Source organism: Paroedura picta, chromosome 16 (assembly GCF_049243985.1).
Source record: "Paroedura picta isolate Pp20150507F chromosome 16, Ppicta_v3.0, whole genome shotgun sequence".
Classification (NCBI taxonomy): domain Eukaryota; kingdom Metazoa; phylum Chordata; class Lepidosauria; order Squamata; family Gekkonidae; genus Paroedura; species Paroedura picta.
Genome location: NC_135384.1, coordinates 21796742 through 21818079, shown reverse-complemented (window position 1 = coordinate 21818079; position 21338 = coordinate 21796742). Strand labels below are relative to the sequence as shown.

The 21338-nt window shown below is 50.7% G+C and overlaps 1 protein-coding gene across 1 annotated transcript in view; it reads left to right on the top strand.

The window, feature by feature from the left end:
• The first annotated feature begins 1274 nt into the window (after window positions 1-1274).
• Window positions 1275-21338, top strand: part of NGFR (nerve growth factor receptor) — a 59358-nt gene continuing 39294 nt past the window's right edge. Inside the window, exons 1-2 of the mRNA XM_077313979.1 lie at window positions 1275-1488; window positions 16075-16216. Coding sequence (XP_077170094.1) covers window positions 1441-1488; window positions 16075-16216 — 190 coding nt within the window. The 5' untranslated portion in view covers window positions 1275-1440. The remainder of the gene's footprint in view (window positions 1489-16074; window positions 16217-21338) is intronic.

The window sequence follows — 21338 nt, the reverse complement described above, 5'->3', positions numbered from 1 at the left end:
TGACGTGCAGCCCTGCGCCCCGGATCTCTCCTCTCCAGGGAATGCTTTGTTGAGACGGCATTTTGAACTGTCCATCCTTAAACAAGTGGGAGATTTAGCTATTCAAGGCCCGGGCGCCTGGCAGGGAGAAGTCAGCAGCTCCTTTCATAAAGGCAAGAGACAGGGGCCCAGAGAGGCAAGGCCCAGGGAACGCTGAGCCTGCGCACAGGATAATTTTGTTGAGTCAGACAATTAGATCCTTGTTTCTATTATTTATTGATCTTCCAGAGGGCTCAGAAAGGAGCTGTCTGAGTTGAGGAAAGTGAAACCATCTTGCAAGATGTTGGGGAGGGGGGGGGGAGGAAGGGCTGAGGTTCAGGAGTGGAACGCAAAGCAACATGAAGCAGATGCTTCGGGCAGAAGAGCTCAGAAGAATTTCCCCTGCCTTCGGCGTGCATCTCCTAAGCAATGAGTTCTGTTCCAGAGTTGGGGTGGAGAGCCAGCTTGGCATAGTGGTTGGGTGTGTGAACTTCTAATCTGGCGAACTGGGTTCGATTCCTGCTCCTCCACCCACATGTAGCCAGCTGGGTGACCTTGGGCTCGCCACAGCACAGATAAAGCTGTTCTGACTGAGCAGGTCACCTCCCTCACAGGGTGTCTGTTGTGGGGAGAGGAAAGGGAAGGCGACTGGAAGCCGCTTTGAGACTCCTTCGGGTAGAGAAAGCGGCATATAAGAACCAACTCCTTCTTCTTCTTCTTCTTCTTCTTCTTCTTCTTCTTCTTCTTCTTCTTCTTCTTCTTCTTCTTCTTCTTCTTTCTTGGCAAATCACATAATGAAAAATGATGCCAGAAGAACAATATAAAACACACAACCAAGAGTGAATACCGCCGGGTTACAAAACGAGAGGACGGTGCACGAAAAGTTGATCCGGTCAAGTAACCACGGCTGAGACGCAAAGCCGACCAACAATGTGAGCACCCAAGTACGGTCTAGTAAGGCACCGTTATTAGAGTCACTGGACAAGACAATACCAATAGGAAAAGTTGAGGGCAATAAGAAGGACAGGACCGGTTCAATAAAGGAAGCTGTAGCCCCCCACCCACCCATGCAAGGACCTCTTTTGGAGGACATTTGTTCATCAATCCATAGAACAGAGTTTCACTTCAACGGCATCTGTAAGGCCAGTGAACCGGCGGGCGGCGGAGCTGGGGAGCCGCGGAGCCACCCAGCCGGGGGGGGGGGGGAGGGGGCGGGGGAGGAGGAGGAGAGCCTCGCGCGCTGCCATAAAGGCGCGCGGCTGAGGCGGCGGCCGCCAGAGAGCAGGTGCTGCCGCCGCCGCGCTGTGGAGCCGGAGTCTCGCGCCGCGTCTCGCGCCCGCGGGGGCCGAAGGTGGCTCGCTCGCCCCGGGCATGCGGCGCCCCGCGGCTGCCCTGCGCTGAGGCTCGCGGCGGCCGAGGACCATGGAGCGGCGCCTGGCGCTGTGGGTGGGACTGCTCATGCTCCGCGCGGTGAGTGAGCGAGCGAGCGAGGGAGGGAGCCTGCCGGGCCGGGACGGCGCTCGGCGCTCGGCGCAGCGGCTCGCGGAGGGGCCCCAGGGGCGGGGAAGCGCCCCAGCCACACCTTGCCCCGAGCGGAGCAATCTCGCCGAGTGGCCGGCCTGGGCGGAGGCGCCGCGGGGGCCGGGGATCCGTGGGAGAAGAGCGCGGCAATCCAGGCGCGCGGTCTTCCCCGCGGCTCCTCTCCCTCCCCGCGCCCCCCTCCGCAGTGCTCGCAGTGCTCGGACGGTCCTCGGCAGGGGAGCGCTCAGGCGAGGGCTGCGGCGCGGGCGAAGGATGCGCCTCGCCACGGCGCCCGCCCCCGGGGGAGCGCAGCAGCGCCGGATCGGGGAGCAGAGTCCCTGCGCGCGCTTCGCAGAAGTCGTCCGCACCGCGTTCCGCCGGACTTGCTCCTCGGGTCGCTCCGGGGCGAAGCTGGAACCGGCGAGAAGCGCTCGGAGCTGGGGACCAAACTCCTTCCCTCTGCCAAGCGGCACGTTTGAAACGCTCGGGCACTCGGCGCGGCGGAGAGCGCAAGTCTCTCTCTCTCTTTCTCTTTCTATCTCTCAGCCTGACCTCCCTTGCAGGGCTGTCGTGAGCGTTAGCGGGAGGAAGGATGAGAGGGGGTTCTATAAGCCGCTCTGGTCCCCCACTGGAGAGAAAAGCGACGTATAAATCTCGACATCAACGCCTGATGCTCGCCCAGCCTTCTCGGGGCTCAGAGGGAGCTGGCTTGAAGGAAAGGACTGGGGAGGGGCCGGGGGGCGGGGCAGAAACCGAGCTGGGGCGGGGGGGGGGGGAGATCCGGACATGGGGCAAGAGGCCGAATGGCTGTTTGGACCGGGTTAAGTGGTTGAATGTGCGAAGCGGTTCGATTTTTATCCCGTAGTGCTACATGCCAAAGGGCAGGGAAAGCCGTGGCTTGGTAGCAGAGCATCTGGTTGGCATGCAGAAGGTCCCGGGTTCAATCCGCGGCATCTCCCCTTGAAAGGAACTGGCATTTTGAGCAGACCAAAAGGGTCTCTTTATATGGCAGCTTCATTTCGTCGTGCGAACTAGGATGATAATTTTGCATGAGTGGAGAGATCTTTCTTTTTGGCTTTGGCAGGGGACCTTGTGGCGAGGAAGCAGCAGTGTTAGGAGTGACCTACGGGGACCCTGCCTGCAGTGGCTGGAAAGGTGAACGGTAGAAAGGGATGGAGGATCCTGTAGCCAGATTGCTCCTGGGAGACTCCAGGTTGGGATCCCCATTCTAAGGGGGAAGAAGCTGGGGGAGTGACTTTCTCCCAGTCTCAGCTGCACCTACCTTGACAGGGTTTGTTGTGAGAATGAAATGGAGACCAGAACAAAGTAACTGCTTGGGTTCCCACCCACCATTGGGGGAGAATGGCAGGTTGTAATTGAAGACGGATGGATGGATTACCACGGCAAAGAATCTGAAATGGTGACACTTAGGGCCTTCTGGAAGCAACACCCCAAATGGCATTCTTAACCTCTGGCCAAGGATTCATTCCAAGCAGAACCTGGTTGAAGATTAAGGGCTGTTGGTCCCTGAAATAACCGCCTGAAAGTGACTTTGACCGTATCAAGAGTATCAAGGACTGGGGTCCTTTTGACACAATAATGAAGCAAGGTCCATGGGGGGACAATTATCTTCAGTTTTTAAAAGGGGGTATTATTTAGATAAGAGCCTCTTGTGGCGCAGAGTGGTAAGACAGCAGACATGCAGTCTGAAGCTCTGCCCATGAGGCTGGGAGTTCAATCCCAGCAGCCGGCTCAAGGTTGACTCAGCCTTCCATCCTTCTGGGGGGTAAAAATGGTAATGACTGAGGAAGGCACTGGCAAACCACCCGTATTGAGTCTGCCATGAAAACGCTAGAGGGCGTCACCCCAAGGGTCGGACATGACCCGGTGCTTGCACAGGGGATACCTTTACCTTTATTTAGATACTGCTCTGCTGCTGGTATGCAAGTTTGAGAAGGGAGGAAGAGAGGGAAAGATAACAGGGGGAGAAGGGAAAGTAACAGATGGGTGGGAAAATGCAGCTCCAGGAGCACAGAGCTGGCTATGAAGGGAAGATCTGCTTACTGGGCCAGGTGGCAGTCCAGGAGGGATGGAGAGATCCTGCTGGTGGTTGAGAGCTGCAGAAGGGTGTATGCATTCAATGCACTCTTTTGTTCCAAGCAGGAATAAGATTGACCTTGGGCTACATTTTACATCCTCTCTCTCTCTCTCTCTCTCTCTCTCTCTCGTTCTTGGGGGTTGAACTGTTTCCAGTCTACCCATCTCTCTTTCTTGGACTGTCTTTCGATCCATCAATTTTCCCTTCCCGCAGAGAGCTCAAGCTTTTAAATGTGGATGCTTTATGTTGACCCTGCATGGAGCAGGTGGCTTGTATGGCCCCTTTCAACCCTATGGTTCTCCCTTCCTCCATCCCAGGGCTGTTGTGAGGAGAAAACAGAAAGGGGCAGGTCCGTTTCCCTAAACTTCTTGCAGGAAAGTTGGGCTAAGAAGGGGAAGAAGGTGGGTTGCCAGGTGAGAGAACCGTTATCAGCCTGGGGTCCCTTTCCACCCAATGTCTGCACGGGGTCTGGGGCACATTAGAGAATCCTGTGGGGCTCTCAGTGGCCGTGGAAAGAGCTTCACCCAGAGAAAGGGCTAGAACTAGACCAGGTAGGATGTAGTATGAAAGATCTTTCTCTGCCCGAGACCCTGGAGAACTGCTGCATTTGTCTGTCCGTCTTGTCTTGACCCCTCCGGTTCTCCAGGTGGGGAGGGCAAGGGCTGCCAAGCCCCAGCTGTCAGTGGGGTTTCCAAGGCAAGGGATCATTTTGGCAGTGCTTGACCATTGCCTGCCTCCGCATTGTGACCCCAGCCTTCCTTCCAAATGCTGCTCAGGACCAACGCTGCTTAGCTTGTGACAGCTGGCCAGGTGTGGCTGGCCTGGGCAGTCCAGGGCCGGGGTCGGCTGTGTGTTGACAAGGCAAACTTTGATGGACCGAGGATCTGATTCAGTGTAGGGCAGCTTCATGTGCAAGAGAGAGATGGGGCACCATGTGGGCTTCCTACAGGCTGGGAGTTCCTGGCATCAGAAGATCAGGGGCAGCTGGCGCAGATTTCCCTTCGTGTTCTCAAGCCAGCATCGTCTGGTCTTCTCCCGCAGCCTGACAGCTGAGTCCGCCCATTCCCTTCAGCCTTGATCCAAGGGGCTGTCTTGCTCCGGGCTGGCTGGGCAGGCAGAAGGCAGCGGCCGCAGCCCCAGACACTCCCCGGGACCTGTGCACTCCTCAAGGCGGCTCCGTCGTCTCTTCAACGGGAATGGGGAAGAGCCACGTCCAATGTGGTCATCCGCAGGCAGGCAGGCAGGCAGGCACCGGTGCACATGGAGGAGCCAACGGGGACTCTGAAAGGGGCTTCCAGCCCCGTTCCCCCCCCCCAGCGCCACAAAGAGAGAGGGAGAGAGAAAGGCGGGGTGGGGGACTCCACTTGATCAGTATTGTCTCTCTCTGGTGCGCCTTCCGATGTCTGCGAGGCTAATTGCAGGAGCGACGTCTAGGAAACCAACCGGGTGGCTGCAAACTGCTCCAAGTGTCCTCGTGCTGCCACTGAGAGCTTGGGAAGAAGAAGACCTGGGCACCTCGCCCAAATCTAGTTTGAGCAATGCTCTCACTGGTAGAATGGGGAAAGTTGCCCGCTGGGGGTGGGGGGAAGCTCCGGGAGGGAAGTTTTGGGAAAGGGAGGGACCTTGGCAGAGTGTAACGTCATAGAGTCTGGATCAGCTGGAGAGCAATTGTGTAATAGCAGGCGATCTCCAGCTGCCACCTGGAGGCTGGCAACTGAACAATAGGAGGATCACAGTATTGACAGGGAAGATTTGCTCTGTGGGAGAGCTTGTTTTCTCCCCCTCACCCCGCCACACACACAATCAAGGGAGCTGTATGTGCACCAGAGAGCACATAAATACGAAAGGTCCTAATAGCATTTTTAAGGGTGCAGCTGCTGCGAACCACCACGTGACCTCCTCTGTTTCTCCGGGCCAGGGGTAGTCAAACTGCGGCCCTCCAGATGTCCATGGACTACAATTCCCATGAGTCCCTGCCAGCATGAGTCCCTGCCAGCATTGTAGTCCATGGACATCTGAAGGGCCGCAGTTTGACTACCCCTGCAGGGCAGTGGGAACCATGGGTGACAAACAGGTGAGTGGCAGCCCTCCTTCCCACATCCTGGGCCTTGGCAGCTGCCCCTCCTCAGGGTCTGCTGATGCCAGCCCTGATGCAGATGTTTGGCAACTGTGCTCCAGCTCTTCCTTTTGCGGGGCTCATCACCTCTTTGATCTTCTAACAATCTGCCCATCTTTTGTGTGCTTGGCCAGCCGGGAAGCTCCAGGCTCCAAAGAATCCATTTAAAAAACGGAGCTTTTTGTAAGCTGCAAAATGGTTTGCCGGAGAAAGAAAGAGGGAGAGGTTTTATATTCCGCTTTTCTCTTCCTTAAGGAGTCTCAAAACAGCTTACAATTGCCTATCCTTCTTCTCCCCAACAACAACCTTGTGAGGCAGGTGGAGCTGAGAGAGTTCTGCAAGAACTTGGCCCAAGATCACCCAGTAGGCTTCACGTGGAGAAGGTGGGGGGAGCGGACCCAGTTCTCCAGACTGGAGTCTACCTGCTCTTAACCACTATATCATAGAATCATAGAGTTGGGTCATCTAGTCCAACCCCCTACACTATGTGGGACACTCACAACCCTATCGCTCATCTGCTGTAACCTGCCACCCCCTCGAACCTTCACAGAATCAGCCTCTCCGTCATGTTTGCCACACCAGAGAGCTCCCATCCCATGCCCTTGCAAGTTTCAGACAGGGAACTGTTCAACTGGTGTCCCTGATGCGAATTCTACCCAAAGTTGATACTTTGCCAAGACTGTTTGGCAGATTCCACACATTTGATCCCCCCCCCCCAGTCCAAGACACATTGATAAAGGTCGGGCTGCAGGTAAACACAAAAGCTCACAGCTTTGGTTCATATTTGATGAGAACATTTGATGTTCCACGTTGGGCTCCCTTTGCAGTGTCATAATTGTTCTCCAGTCTCCAGTGTGGAATTCTCAGTTTTTCATCCCACCTCATTGCTTCCTTTAAAAAAAAGAGAGTTATAAAAACAATCGAAACAGGAACCCAACTTAAAAAGCAATTAAAGGCTGGCAAAAGTGTTATTCTCTTGCCCCCCTCTCTCTTTCCCCCTTTTGTTCCACCTGTCAAAATGCTTTATGGGGTTAATACCTGCGGTTTTGTCAACAGGAGTTGTGTTAATGGCAAGCACATTCGGATGGGCCTAATGCAGACCATGTGCCCTCCCAGGAGAGCATTAATCTAAGGCCACTGCGGAACACATCGGACCCTCTGGAAAACCCCAAAGCTGAGGCAGGGGTAGCATTTGAGCCTGTTTTTGGAACTTGGCTGTGGAGTGGAAGTTACATTTTCCGCATCATTGAAAATGCAGGCTGGGGTGGGGGAGGCTCAGAGACTGAGGGGGTGCGTTGTGGTCATTTCATGCCTTCCCGCTCAAGATGACCTTACTGTTTATGGGCCCAGGTACACCACTGGGGCTGCAGGGCAGCTCTGGAATCTGTTTTTTTCCAGTGCCAGGAAGCAATCCAGGGGACCGTGAAGCTCTTATAAAGAAGCTGGGTTTCTAAGACTATTCAGAATACGGATGCCAGCCCCCAGTGGGACCTGAAATTAACACGTTGATAATCTGGATGTTTTGGAAGGAGGAGTCTAGGGCACTGTACGCCTCTGAGGTCCCTGTCTACCCCAGGCTCCAGCCCCAAATCTCCAGGAGTTTCCCAGTCTGGATCCGGCAACCCTCTCCACCCCCAGCCCTACAACTCCCACCAGGATGCCACAGTTCTGGACAAGGGGCTGGCATGCCTCACTTTGGCCCTGAGCAGTGGAATGCTTCACTTGAAGACCTTTGTAGGTATGACAGGCACCAGGGCTTAGGGCTGCCAACACTGTGTAGGGAAGTTTCTGGACTGGATTCTGGGGAGGGGAGGGCAGGGTTTGGGGAAGGGAGGGACTCCACTGGGATGCAATCCTATAAAGCAGTGGTTCTCAACTTTCCTAATGCCGCGACCCTTTAATACAGTTCCTCATGTTGTGGTGACCCCCAACCATAAAATTATGCAAGTGTTCTTTCACGGGAATTAAACCAAAACTGACCAATGGCGTGAAGATCCATTGTTCATGATGGTATATAAGTTGGGTTTCCCCCCCGGGGTTTCTCAGTTCAGCAATGCCTCTTGTCCCACCGTGCCAATCTCACTCTTTTCCGCTGCTCCAGACAGACGAACACTCTGTCTCAATCTACCCTGCAAGGCTGTTGTGTGAATGGCACCCCCACGGGCCAAGCTGCTTGCCCTGCCGTGACCCCTGTGAAAGGGTTGCTCGACCCCCAAAGGGGTCCCGACCCCCAGGTTGAGAACCACTGCTCTAAAGGAAACCCTCTAAAGTGCCATTTTCTCCAGGGGATCTGATCTCTGTAGTCTGGAGATCAGTACCAATTCTGGGGGATCTCCAGGTCTCTGCTGGAGATTGGCAAGCCTGGGGCCTACCTACCAATCCCATGGGAATTTGCGCTGCAGTCCCCATGTCGCATGAACAAGGGCAATGTCCATATCTAACGGGCATGCGCAGCTTTAGTATATTACTTAATTGACAATGGGATTTTTCAGAGTTCGCTTACAAGGGCTGTACATCCATGGTAGATATGTATTTTGCCCTCTTCACAGCGTATGGCACATACAGCTGTCAGGAGGCTCTTGGGTAATGTTCAGTTGAAAGGCTTCCAGTATCCTTGGGAAGTATCCTTGTCTGGCAAGGAAAGGGACAAGGCACTGCTTCTCTTGCTGCCTTTTGCGTGATGCTTAGTTGTTTGCACAACTAGAAGAATCCTGGTTAATGCCACGGTTGCATGTGGGTTGCCAACTCCAGGTGGAGCTAACATGATAGACCAGGACACTGGGCCGGAGAGCTCCGTATAATCCAAACTATGCCCGTTCAACAGCCACGTCACACACAATTCTATTCAATTTCCTTTGGGGAACTTTTAGTCACAATGCACAAAAAGTGCTTATAAATGTCACACTGTAATCCACACGAAGATCCGGCACATTTTGTTTTGCCAGACTTCTGCTTCCTTCAGTGGGCTCAAGAAACCAAACAGGAACAATGTCTGAATGGTGCCCCAAAGAAAGGACCTCACAGCTACAATGTCCTAGAAGAATTTCTCAAAAGATCATCTCTTCTAAAAAAAATGTAATATTTGCTAAATTTGTGTTGAATGTGTCTGGATTGATTATACAGGGATCTCTAGCACAGTGATTCCTGATCTATTGTGTTATCTCCACAAACAGTACAATCCCCTGGGGATTTTTGGTAACCCGCTATTATAACAGCTCTCCAGACAATCAGATGCAGGGCTCCTAAGACTGTTCAGAATATGGATACCAATCTCCAAGTGGGGCCTGGGGATCCCCTGGAATTACAGCTTGTCTCCAGATTATGCATCATTTCCCCTGGAGAAACTGGATGCTTGGGAGGGGGCACCCTGTGGCATTGTACCTTACTGAGGTCCCTTCCCCCCCTCCCCATATCGCCAGACATTTCTTGACCTACATCAAAACCATCAGTTCTTTGGAGTTTCATGTTGAGCTTTTGTAGACTCCATATTAGTTTATTTTTTATGTTCTCATGGTTGGAATAGCACCAGCGAGCATAGAAAGGCAGTCCAAATGCACATGTGGATCGTTCCTTTTAAAAGGATGCCCCTAATGTGTTCCATCTGGCTTTTTAGTGAGAAGAATTCACAGACCCTCTTGAGAACCTGGTGCAAACACCTTTGTTCTACCGGAATCAATTTGTTCAAAAACAGACTTTTGGAAGTGGAATGCCCAGAGAAGTTCAAGTTTTTATTCATGGGTTTGCCAGTCTGCGTTTTCCTTTCTATCTGATTGGTACACAATTATGGCTCTCTCATAGACTAGATCCACTCAAGCCTATGTAGGCATTTGTTAACAGGCAGTATATGGCCAAGATTGCATGGCCCACTTTTTGAAAAGAAGCATGAAGGTTCACAGAATCACAGAATCATAGAGTTGGAAGGGGCCATACAGGCCATCTAGTCCAACCCCCTGCTCAATGCAGGATCAGCCCAAAGCATCCAAGAAAAGTGTGTATCCAACCTTTGCTTGAAGACTGCCAGTGAGGGGGAGCTCACCACCTCCTTAGGCAGCCTATTCCAGGTCTCACTGCAAGGAAGGTTCAGGTCTCACTGCAAGGAAGTCTATTAAAGCCTGGAATAACACTTCTGTCTTGGCCACTATAAAGATCCCAGTTGTGCAAAAATGGAATTCAGACTGGTTTTCTTCTTGGGTGCATATGGATTAGAGGTCGGACGGCCAGCTCTGAGTTGCAAAATACCTGGAGGTACACCAGATTTGCACTGGGCACAATTGAGTGGAATATAAATGGGGCTTGGGAGATGAATAGTTTGGATAGAAATAGTTTGGATAGATTATTCCAGATAATCTTCCAATGATTAGTTCAATAGGAAACTTCCTGCTTTCTGGGGACACTTTCCCTGGCCTTGCTCCCAGAACACTTGAACAACAGAAGCCAACATTTAGTTAGGTTGTATGTCTCTGTCATTCTTTTCTGAATAAAAAAAGCCTATTTATTCCCTGCATATCCAAACTCTGCCAACAGAAATTTGGGGATGGAGCCTAAGAAGGGTGGGATGGGGTCTTCACCGACTTCAGTGAGACAGCATGCCTTAGAATCACTTTTCCAAAGTGGACATTTTCTCCAGGTGAGCTGATCTCTTTCCTTGGAGATCAATGGCTAAAATGGGAGCTCTCCAGCCACTACCTGCAGGTTACAACCCATATTAGAGGACAGAGACAAATTTATCAGCACAAATTTAACCATAATCTCCTTTCTCGACTATTCCTGCTTCTGGACATAAGGCACAATTCACGCACACTTCCCTGCTTCTTGCTAGATGGCTTTAAAGGTGGACCTTCATGGAGCAGATATCTAACCGTGGCTTTTGACTTCTATGCTCTACTGCAGTCATTCTCAGCAGGTGCCATATATCCCCCCTTGGGGGTCCTGGCACTGGGTGCACAGAGAAGGGGAGGCCAAAAGCTTTGTGGGGGACCCTGGCAACTGAACTAATGAAAGTTCAACCTTCATCAAGGTAAAGAAAAAGAAAGCATGCAATCCGGTCCTTTGTGTTGTACTAGAATGAATGCATTCAAGAACAAAAAAAACATGCTTCTTTTGGCCAAATGTTCTGGAAATCTGTCTCACTTCCATCTAAGACAAGGTACATGGGTATTGTTAGCTCACTCCTAGCCTAGGCCTTTTTTAGCCTAGCTCATTGCACAAGCAGCCAGGCTACTGCAGGGAACCCTGGGACCTGAGAAGTGCCCCCAAAAGGGCCGTGCCCCCCAAAAAAGGTTGAGAATGGCTGCTCTGCTGCATGTGAATTACTGGGGAGGGGGAGTCTATGGAGATGGAGTTCGGGGAGGGGCCTCAGCAGGGCAGAATGCTGTAACGTCCACCTCCTAAAGCAGCTGTTCTCTCCAGGGAAATGGAGCTTGGTCATCAAAGATCTGTTTTAATAGCAGGAGACCTCCAGGTGCACCTGGAGGCTGGTAACCCTGTATGGCAGGGGGAGGGTCCTGTCATTTGAGAACTCAGTGCACTGTCAGTTGCACCATGGGAGAAATGACTAGCCAATTCTTCCCTATATGAATTCATATCAAAATCATGTGTTCCAGATGTGGTCGGAATTATACTTTATCACAGTCACACACACACACACACTTGAACGAAGGGCACGGTGAGCGAGTCGCAACGTATTGTTCAACATGATTTGGATGAGGGATTAGAGGGGTTACTTATTAAAATTTGCAGATGATACTAAACTGGAAGGGTAGCAAACACAACTGAAGACAGAATCAGGATACAGGATGATCTTGATAGGCTTGAGAAGTGGGCTAAGCTGAATAAATGAAATTCAATAGGGACAAATGTAAAGTTCTGCATTTATGTAGGAAAAACCATCTACACCAGTATAGGATGGGGGAGACTTGTTTTGGCAGTAGTATGTGTGAAAAAGATCTACGTGTCTTGGTAGACTATATATTGAACAAGGGCTTTATCAAATGGAGAATCGTGTCCAAATCATGGGAGGTAATGGTACCACTTTACTCTGCTCTGGTTTGCCCACTTGGAGTACAGTTTTGGGCACCCCAGTTGAAGAGGGATGTTGACAAATTGGAACGTGTCCAGAGGAGGGCAACAAAGATGGTGAGGGGTTTGGAGACCAAGTCGTATGAAGAAAGGTTGGGGGAGCTTGGTCTGTTTAGCTAGAGAGGAGATGACTGAGAGGGGATCTGATAACCATGTTCAAGTATTTAAAAGGCTGCCATATGGAGGATGGAGCAGAGTTGTTCTCTCTTGCCCCAGAGGACAGATCAGAATGAATAGGATGAAATTAATTCAAAATAAATTCCATCTAAACACCCGGAAGAAGTTCCTGACAGTTAGAGCGGTTTCTCAGTGGAACGGGCTTCCTTGGGAGGTGGTGGATCTTTGGAAATTTTTAAACAGAGGCTGGATAGCCATCTGACAGAGAGGCTGATTCTGTGAGGGCAAAGGGGTGGCAGATTACAGTAGATGAGCGATTGGATGTGAGTGTCCTGCATAGTGCAGGGGGTTGGACTAGATGACCCATGAGGTCCCTTCCAACTCTATTATTCTATGATTCTATGACATCACCTCAGAAAATACATTGTTGAAATTAAAAGCTCTCATAATCTCAAAATACTTGTCCACAAAACAGGTTGCCAGCTGCATCTCTGACATGACTGTTCCAGCTTTGCTTTCTTCCTATTAGCCTCTGCTGTTGTAGCTGATCTGCCCCATCTCTGCCTCTGATGGGATCAGTGATTCTGATGGGATCACTCAGTCGCTGCTGGGTGAGAGATCACAGAACTACCTGCCTCAAAGGAGGTGAGGTGGCCCACTGTCTCTGTAATGAGTTACTGCCCTGATATTGCCTGATTCAGAACAGGAGGCATACTCAAGGTCCCTGCCACTCAGAAACCCAGAGCTGGGTTCCTTTGAGGGTGCATGTGGTTGCAAATAGATGTACCTGTGAAAAATACAAAAGTGACACAGTTTTTTTCTGTTGAGGTATAAGGATGGCTCCCTCCCCCCCCCAACTATTTGTTACTTATTTGTCGTGTGGCGTGTGTCGTGTAGCCGAAAGATGCCACGATTGTCTGGCAGCTGGGCAAGGGACTTTCGGAGGTGGTTTGCCGTTGCCTGCTGCCATGTCATGGCCTCTGGTGTTCCTTGGAGGTCTCCCATCCAAGAGTCAGCCCTGCTTAGTTACCAGAGCTGTAACCTCTGAATCAAAGGAGAATTGCTTATCCTGCACTGCTTCCCTGCTGGTTTTGAATGCCTGCTTATTCCCACCTCCCTGAAACAATGAGATTTTTATTATCTCTGGCTCAAGGTTGGGGCGGGGGGGGGGAAGATGTCATGCCTGCATTTCATATCGTGTCATCCAGATGCCCCCATTTTCTTCCGGGGCTTTCTACTGCCTCTGTGTGTGTGTGTGTGTGGGGGGGTGTGCAATCCCTGCATGGAATCAGCCACTGCAAGTGTCCCCATGTCCCTCATGACAAAGGAGATCCATCCTGACTAGAGACTGTTTTTGGCAGCAATAGCCTGACAGCCTGGCCCCTTAGAGCCTGACAGCCTGGCTACACAGCAGTCTAAGTTAGAGCACTTTGAAGAACATCCCTTATATGTCTGTTTCTTTCTCAAAACAGCCCTGAGCATTGCCAGAAGCCTGCAGGAGTGACATGGATGTGCAGCGCTTATTTCAGAAATGTATCTTTAGAAAGCCACATCATGCTCAAAGACACATAGCTGGTCCCCAGTCCGTCTGTCCTCCCTTCCCTTCCTTCCTTGTTGCAGGGGGCAATCTGGATGTTGCCTTCATGTCTCCAACCTCCCCCCCCCTTCATTTGTGCTTTGTTGACGGGAAAGAGACAGGGTGGCCAGTCCAGCTTGATGGCTAAGAGGTCAGATAGGTAGGAATTCAGATCTATGGTCTGCCAGGCACTCTCTGGGCAGCTCCTCATAACAGGGATTGTAATGATCTGCCTTGCAGAGAGATTGCATGAGAGAAGTACTGCATAATATAATTTATGATTGATTTATTTAAAAATCCATTCATTTTTCTTGTTAAACAAAACCCTGCTTCCGTAAGCGGCTGGGCACTTTCTCCCTTGCTGCCCCTTATGCCTGGTGCTCCCTCCTGCCTTCAGATCCCTTCCCAGGGCTCATTGTTCTGCTGTAACCCCCTTCCCCCCCCCCCCCCGCCCCCACTGAATCGAAGTCTGAATTGACTCCTTGCTCTGAAGAAGGGTTCCTGCACACAGGAGTTTCTACCCAGAATCAACCTTTGTTGGCCTGAAAGGCACCACTCGACTCAGACTTTGTCCTGCTGCTTTCTCCACTCACTCTTCTAGCTGGCATGTGAGACTGGAAGCTCTTTGGAGTCAGGGAGTCTGAAAATATAGAATGCCCTCCCACTAGGGTTGCCAGCCTCCAGGTGGAGCCTGGAAATAGTCTGTTTTGGAGGGTGGACTGTGTGGCCCCTACCCAGACCCCCTCTCCCCAGGCTCCAGCCCCTAAATACCCTCCAGGTCGGTGGTTCTCAACCTTTTCTTCGCCGTGACCCCAACTTTTGCAGCACCCATAGAGACTGGTGTCATTCCACACTGGGGAGGGTGAGATCCCTGTTATACCTGTTAAGGTAGGCTGGCTTGCTTGCTTGCCTGGAAACCAGACCATAGATGATCATGCAACATTGCTTAATGGCTATTAAAGCATAGGAAAAGTTAGGTGCTAGATTTCCTCTATACTTCAACATGTTAGAAAAAAAAAACCCAAAACAGCAAGCAGGGCAACACCGAGAGGCACACTTCTTAAAAGCAGAAGTTTTAAAAGTTTGCATGTATTTTCGGGAGGTCAACAGTTCAATTTAATCTTGTCTCCAAGACAGTTTCAATGTCAGCAGACTGGACAGGATGTTTCTTAACTGCTCACAGACACGCTTTCTTAATTGTCCTAAACTTGTGTTGTTTTCTGCGAGAAGTCATTAACCCTTTTCTGCCCACGTGCAGAGTGTAAACCTCTACCTCTCAGACAATGGGAGGAGGGAGAAGGGATGCGGTCGCAAGGGAGAATGTATAAAAAGGAAGTTGTCTGTACAAACTGTGAGCTGGCTTTGCTGACATGCTCCTGTATTAAACGCCTTTGATATGATAAAGGAGATCTTGGTGTGCGACTCTTGGTTTTCAGTTTTGGTAAGTGGGGTGAGGGCCCTGTGGCCTGGACCCCCTTGTGGTCTTGCATAACAACAACAGCCCTGCTGAGTAGGGTTGCCAGCTCCAGAACTGGAAATACCTGGATACTTGGAGAGTGGAGTGTGTGTGTGTGGGGGGGGGGGGATAGACTTCCACAAGGTAGAATGCCATATAAGATGCCCTCCCCCAGGGAAATGGAGCTCTGTTATCTGGAGACCTGTTATATTTCTGGGAAGTCTCCAGGCCCTACTTTGAGGTTGGCAACCCTCCATGTGAAGTAAGCTCTCTGTGTGGGTGTGTGTGTGTGTGTGTGTGTGTGTGTGAGAGAGAGAGAGAGAGAGAGAGAGAGAGAGAGAGAGATGTTACCCAGTGAGGTTTATAATGGGCAGGGATCTGAACCTGGGCCTCTCTCAACACCTAGTTCAATACTGTGCCATACTGCCCCTTAGCAATGGTGACAAAATCCATGGTTTCAGTGGCCCTGATTCAGTGTGTCACTGCAGAGCCTACCTAACAGCCCTGTGAACATATTTATTTATGGATATGATGGTAGACTACAAGGTGGGTGTGGGTCCCGATCCCAAGGAACTTCCTCCCTAAAATTTGACACAGAGAAAAGAAACAAAAGAGAAATAATTTGGAAGTAACTTGAAATAAATAAAAAGAGTAAGAGACAAAAAAAGCAGTGCGGTATAGTGGTTAACCTAGGACCTGGAAGATTCAGGTTCAAATCCCAACTCTGCTATGGGAGAATGCTGCATGACCTTGGGCCAGTTGCACACCGGCAGCCCAACCTACCTCCGAGGGTTGTTGGGAGGACAGAACGGAGAAGACGGATGCAAGCCACTTTAGGTCCCCATTGAGATAAAAAGCGGTATATAAATGATGAGGTTAAATAAAGAGACGGGGTTGGAGTGGGACTAAATAAGTGAAAGATATGCAGTCATTCCACTTACCCAGCCTTGGTCTTAGTTGGGAGGGGTGGCGAAGAGGTTGATTCCAAAGCTTCCTTAAGCAGGACGGGTTTAAAGGAACTCGGGGAGCACTGCCACCTGCGGTGCCTTTCGAAGGGAAATGACGCCTTTCCTTTTGCTTACCTCCTGGCACAGGACCCTGCGGGAGCATCCAGTGAGGAGTGTCTCACGGGGCAATTTACTGCCAGCGGGGAGTGCTGCAAAACCTGTAACCTCGGGGAAGGAGTCGTCCAGCCCTGTGGGGTCAACCAAACCATCTGCGAGCCCTGCCTGGACAGTAAGTCAACCCGCCAGCTTCATTTCTTCTCCCCCTCCCTTTTGGAGAACTATTTGCCTGGGCCGGAAGTGGCGGGATAAAAATCTTAATTAATTAGATGAATGAATTGATTTACAAGCCAGCAGAGTTGTCACCAACATGTTTGCACTGGGAATGGGTGTTTCCTTGCTTTTGTTTAACTTGAATGTCAGAATCACATACCCCAGACTTTCTCAATCTGGGTTTTGAGAAACCCTGAAGTTTCTTGATGGCCGTGGAAGGTTTTCTTGATTCTGAATGGTTGAACTTAATTAATTTTAATGTATTTATTACATGTAATTTAATTAAACATTCATTGGGTAATATTTTACTAAACATTTATTGGGTAATATTTTACCAAACGTTTATTGGATAATATGAGCATATTTGGTCATGTTGACCCCCGCCCCCATGATCAGTGATGGGCCTGTAGGGGGTGGGATTGGGAAGGGCCCTGGGTACACAGCTCTGCTTCTCAAGCCAGTTTGGTGTAGTGGTTAGGAGTGCGGACTTCTAATCTGGCATGCCAGGTTCGATTCTGCGCTCCCCCACATGCAGCCAGCTGGGTGACCTTGGGCTCGCCACGGCACTGATAAAACTGTTCTGACTGGGCAGTGATATCAGGGCTCTCTCAGCCTCACCCACCCCACAGGGTGTCTGTTGTGGGGAGAGGAATGGCGACTGTAAGCCGCTTTGAGCCTCCTTCGGGTAGGGAAAAGCGGCACATAAAAACCAACTCTTCTTCTTTTTCTTCTTCAACCATATTCGCCATCATCGTGCTACTTTTGGAATTTCTCAAAGCCTGTTTCAGGGATTTATTTCTCAACGGTAAAAAAGTTGAAGAAGAGTTGGTTTTTGTATGCCACTTTTCTCTACCTGAAGCGGCTTTCTCTCCAAGCGGCTTACAGTCGCCTTCCCATTCCTCTCCCCACAACAGACACCCTGTGAGTTGGGTGAGGCTGAGAGAGCCCTGAGATTACTGACGAAGAAGAAGAGTTGGTTCTTCTATGCCGCTTTTCTCTACCCGAAGGAGTCTCAAAGCGGCTTACAATCCCCTTCCCTTTCCTCTCCCCACAACAGACACCCTGTGAGGTGGGTGAGGCTGAGAGAGCGCTGATATCACTGCTCGGTCAGAACAGCTTTATCAGTGCTGTGCCCAAGGTCACCCAGCTGGCTACATGTGGGGGAGTGGGGAATCAAATCTGGCTCTCCAGATTAGAAGTCTGTACTACTAACCACTACACCAAGACAGGCTGTTCTATCCCCTCAGTTACTGAAACCTGTCCCCTTTCAACACTACCGGTTCTTGGCAACATCAAATTATCCTTCTAATCCCCAGGTTGGCAAATGTTAATTTGGTAGCTAGGTGGGTGAAGTGAGTAGTGGACCCATAGTGATAAATGAGGTCTCTGGGCACCTTCAAAACAAGCACATTTTAATTTTAGCATCAAACTTTCATGGACCACAAAAGCATACATTATGTACATGCTGTCCAGCCCCAAATAACTTTATGGTACATCTAGCAAGGGGCCTTATGGCGAGCGAGTGGAGGTTTGCCATTGCTAGCCTCTGCAGAGTCTTCCTTGGTGGTCACCCATCCAAGTACCAACTCAGTGTCTGAGATCTGACAAGGCTGGGCTATACCACACCACCTTGTGTGTGTAATGTGTCATCAGTTCACAGCTCACTTACGGTGATCCTGAGAAGGGGATTTTATGGCACATGAAGTTGTCTGCCATTGCCTTCATCTGCAGAGCCTTCCTTGGTGGTCTCCCTTCCAAATACCTGCCCTTCTTAGCTTCCAAAGGCTGTATTTCCATGCCACTTTCCCTCCCTAAAAAAGTCATGCTAGTTCTTCAGGTGCTGAAAGGCGCCAATTCTATTTTGCTGCAAGAGAGGAATACAGCTACTTCTCTAGGAGGATTGTATCGAGCTGCTCTGTTTACTGGGCGAGCTGAAGGAATTTTTAAATGCTAAATACAAACAGCATTTGCTATCCGACAAAGCCGTAGCTGACCTTGTAGTGTGATATCAGGGGTGCCTGGCCGAGGCAACCAGTCCCATTCAAAACCCTCAAAAGCACGGAGACCTGGCAACAAGAGCAGGAAAGACCTGCGATCCATTCTGCTCAACACAGCACTGGTTAAAAATAACTAAAAATAACCTTCCTATGCAAAATCAATGGCTGCTACTTAGCCTCGCAGAGAATGGCAGCGGAGATGCTGGGTATCGGATACCAGGCTGATAATCTGACCTTGGAAGAGTTGCTGTATTGGCATTTGGCGGGGCAGAAAGAACGCAGGAAGCTGCCGCTACTCTGGGCTAGGATTTGGAGGGGGCCTTGGGGGAGGGGGGGACAACGTTAGGGCGCCGGCAAAGTTCCTCCGTGTCCCGAGGCTCCAGACCTTGCAGGATCCTTAAACAGGGCTGAGTCGCTCAGTTGCATCTTGCACCCAAGCGACACTGCAGTTTTTATTTATTTCAGACATCTGTGTGCTGGCAAAAAACAATTACAAGTCCAACATTGCTTTAGGATGCTTTGGGCTGATCCTGCGTTGAGCAGGTGGTTGGACTAGATGGCCTGTATGGCCCCTTCCAACTCTATGATTCAATGATTCTAAGCAAAGGTTGGATACACACTTTTCTTGGATGCTTTAGGATGCTTTGGGCTGATCCTGCGTTGAGCAGGGGGTTGGACTAGATGGCCTGTATGGCCCCTTCCAAATCTATGATTCTATGATTCTATGGCAGCAGCTGCTGGGGCAGAGAGAGGGGAGAATTCAGCTGAAAGCTGCCACCGGGTAGGGGGAAATCAGTCGAAGTAAGCACAGTTGCTTAACAAGACCGGCTTCCAGATGAATCAGTCCCCAAAACCCCGTGTGGACTTGCAGCTCTCTCCACTCACATCCAAAACGCCGCTGGGGGCATGAAAGTTTGCCTCCGCTTGCTGGCACAGTCCACAGCTGCTCTTATATATTCCGTCTCCACTTCTGGATTTCTAGTGCTGAAGCTAGTGCATATTGAAACAGGGACTGACTCTGCTTTCCCTTGCATTTGTATGGACAAAACATCTCACTGGTGTTGAGCTGCCAGCCTCCAGATGGCACCCAGAAATCTCATTTCAGTTGTTCTCCAAACCACCATGATCAGCCCCCCTGGAGCAAATGGCTGCTTTGAAGGTCTCTCCCCTCCTCAAACCCCACCTTCCCCAGGCCCCACAGCCAAAATCTCCGGGTCTTTCCCAGCCCAAAGCTGGCAGCTCTATACCAGCGTCTCACTGGTTTCCTCATTTTTTAAGGAAACCAATTGCCTCCGTGCCTGCCTGCAAGATCATGCAGTGGATTTTAAGTCAACGAAATGCAGAACATGCATTGCTGTGGGTATTCTTATCATAGCCCAGTATGGCAGGGGGCCAACACAAAAGGGGGAACTGATTTTTGTGAAGTCTGCCTCACAAGTTCTCGACTTAGAAGAAGAGATTTGAATGGGATCCGCTTGCCTCACAAATCACACACCACAAATAGGTTTCTTAACCTTGCCCAGCCCTTGTTATTTTACAATCCCTCAGGGCCCAAAACAGAGGAGATGAAGATCGTACATCTGGCAGGTCCATAACATACAAATTGCGGGCTCAGGCAACCTTCATTTGCCTCGGGCTGAGTAGGGAAATGTGAGGGGGCTTAACCCTTCCATCCCCACTTGGTTGGACTGCTTGAAATATGCTGCCCTGCTCCACTATTAGCATCCTTGGCCTGATTGCAGTCACACAGCAAAAAGGCAGAGGCAGTCCAGATCTCATTAAAACAGCTGTTTGTCTGTTGCCACCTCAGGTCCAGGAGGCTGAGGGGTCATTGTCCAGGGGCCTGGCTGTGGATCTAAAACTGACTCCTCCTGCAGTGCTTCTGTTGCTGGCTGTAGGTGTGAGTCAGGCTTGCTGACTACCTCTTCTGTTATAGAGCTCACCAGCAGGGGCAGCTCTCACATGGCAGGGATCTGCAGCCTCCGAGCCTCCAAGGGAAGTGGAAGGAGGAGGCGGTGGTCAGGGGTGGGGGACGGAAGACGATTGGCTGGCCGCTGAACATACAGGCAAGCCGGTTGGAGGAGGAGGCACTCAGGGGCAGGACAGCCACCTTGAGTGGGTGTTAAGCGCTGAGTCACACTTAAGCCATGAGACATGCTCCTCCTCCAAGGCCTTACCAGAAATATATTATGTGGAATAGATAATCTTTTGAACCCTGTGTGGGAAAAGAAGAGAGGGGGGGGGTTGCACCGCTTTTCTCTACCCTCGGGAGTCTCAAAATGGCTTACAGTCACTTTCTTTTCCTCTCCCCACAACAAGAAGTGTGGCCACGTTAGTCTGTCTGTAGCTCTAGAAAACAGCAAGAGTCCGGGAGCACCTTGAGGTGAGCAATGGCTCATGAAAGCTGCCACAGTTTGTGTTAATCTTGGAGGTGTCACTAAACTCTTTCCCGACAAGAGGCATCTTGTGAGGCAAGTGGGACAGAGAGAGCTCTGAGAGAACTGTAACTGGCCTCGCATGTCTCAAAGCAGCTTACAGTCCCCTTTCCTCCCTCTCCCCACAACAGGCACATTTTGAAGCAGGAGGATCTAAGAACATTCGGAGAGAACAGTGACTGGCTCAAGGTCACTCAACAGGCTTCTGTGAAGGAGCGGAGAATCAAACCCTGTTCTCCAGATTAGAGTCTGCCGCTCTTAACCGCGATGCCGTACTGGGGATAAACTTTCTGAGAACCTTTGGCAAGGGGAGGGACCTCACACACAACCAATTTCAGGGCGCAGCAGTGACCCTGCATGTATTTAACCGAAAGGCAGAAGCATCCACTGTGCTAGAATGATATAAAAAGCATGATAGGGATAAGGAAATATCACTCAAGGTGGAACAGAGGGATGCCAGTACATTTGCCACCTTATGTTCCAATCCCACAATCACAATTCAGATGTACAAATATGGTTCCCAGCCCCCGGTTAGCTTGATACAAGGGTAGTCAATCTGCGGCCCTCCAGATATCCATGGACTACAATTTCCAAGAGCCCCTGGCAGGGGCTCATGGGAATTGTAGTCCATAGACATCTGGAGGGCTGC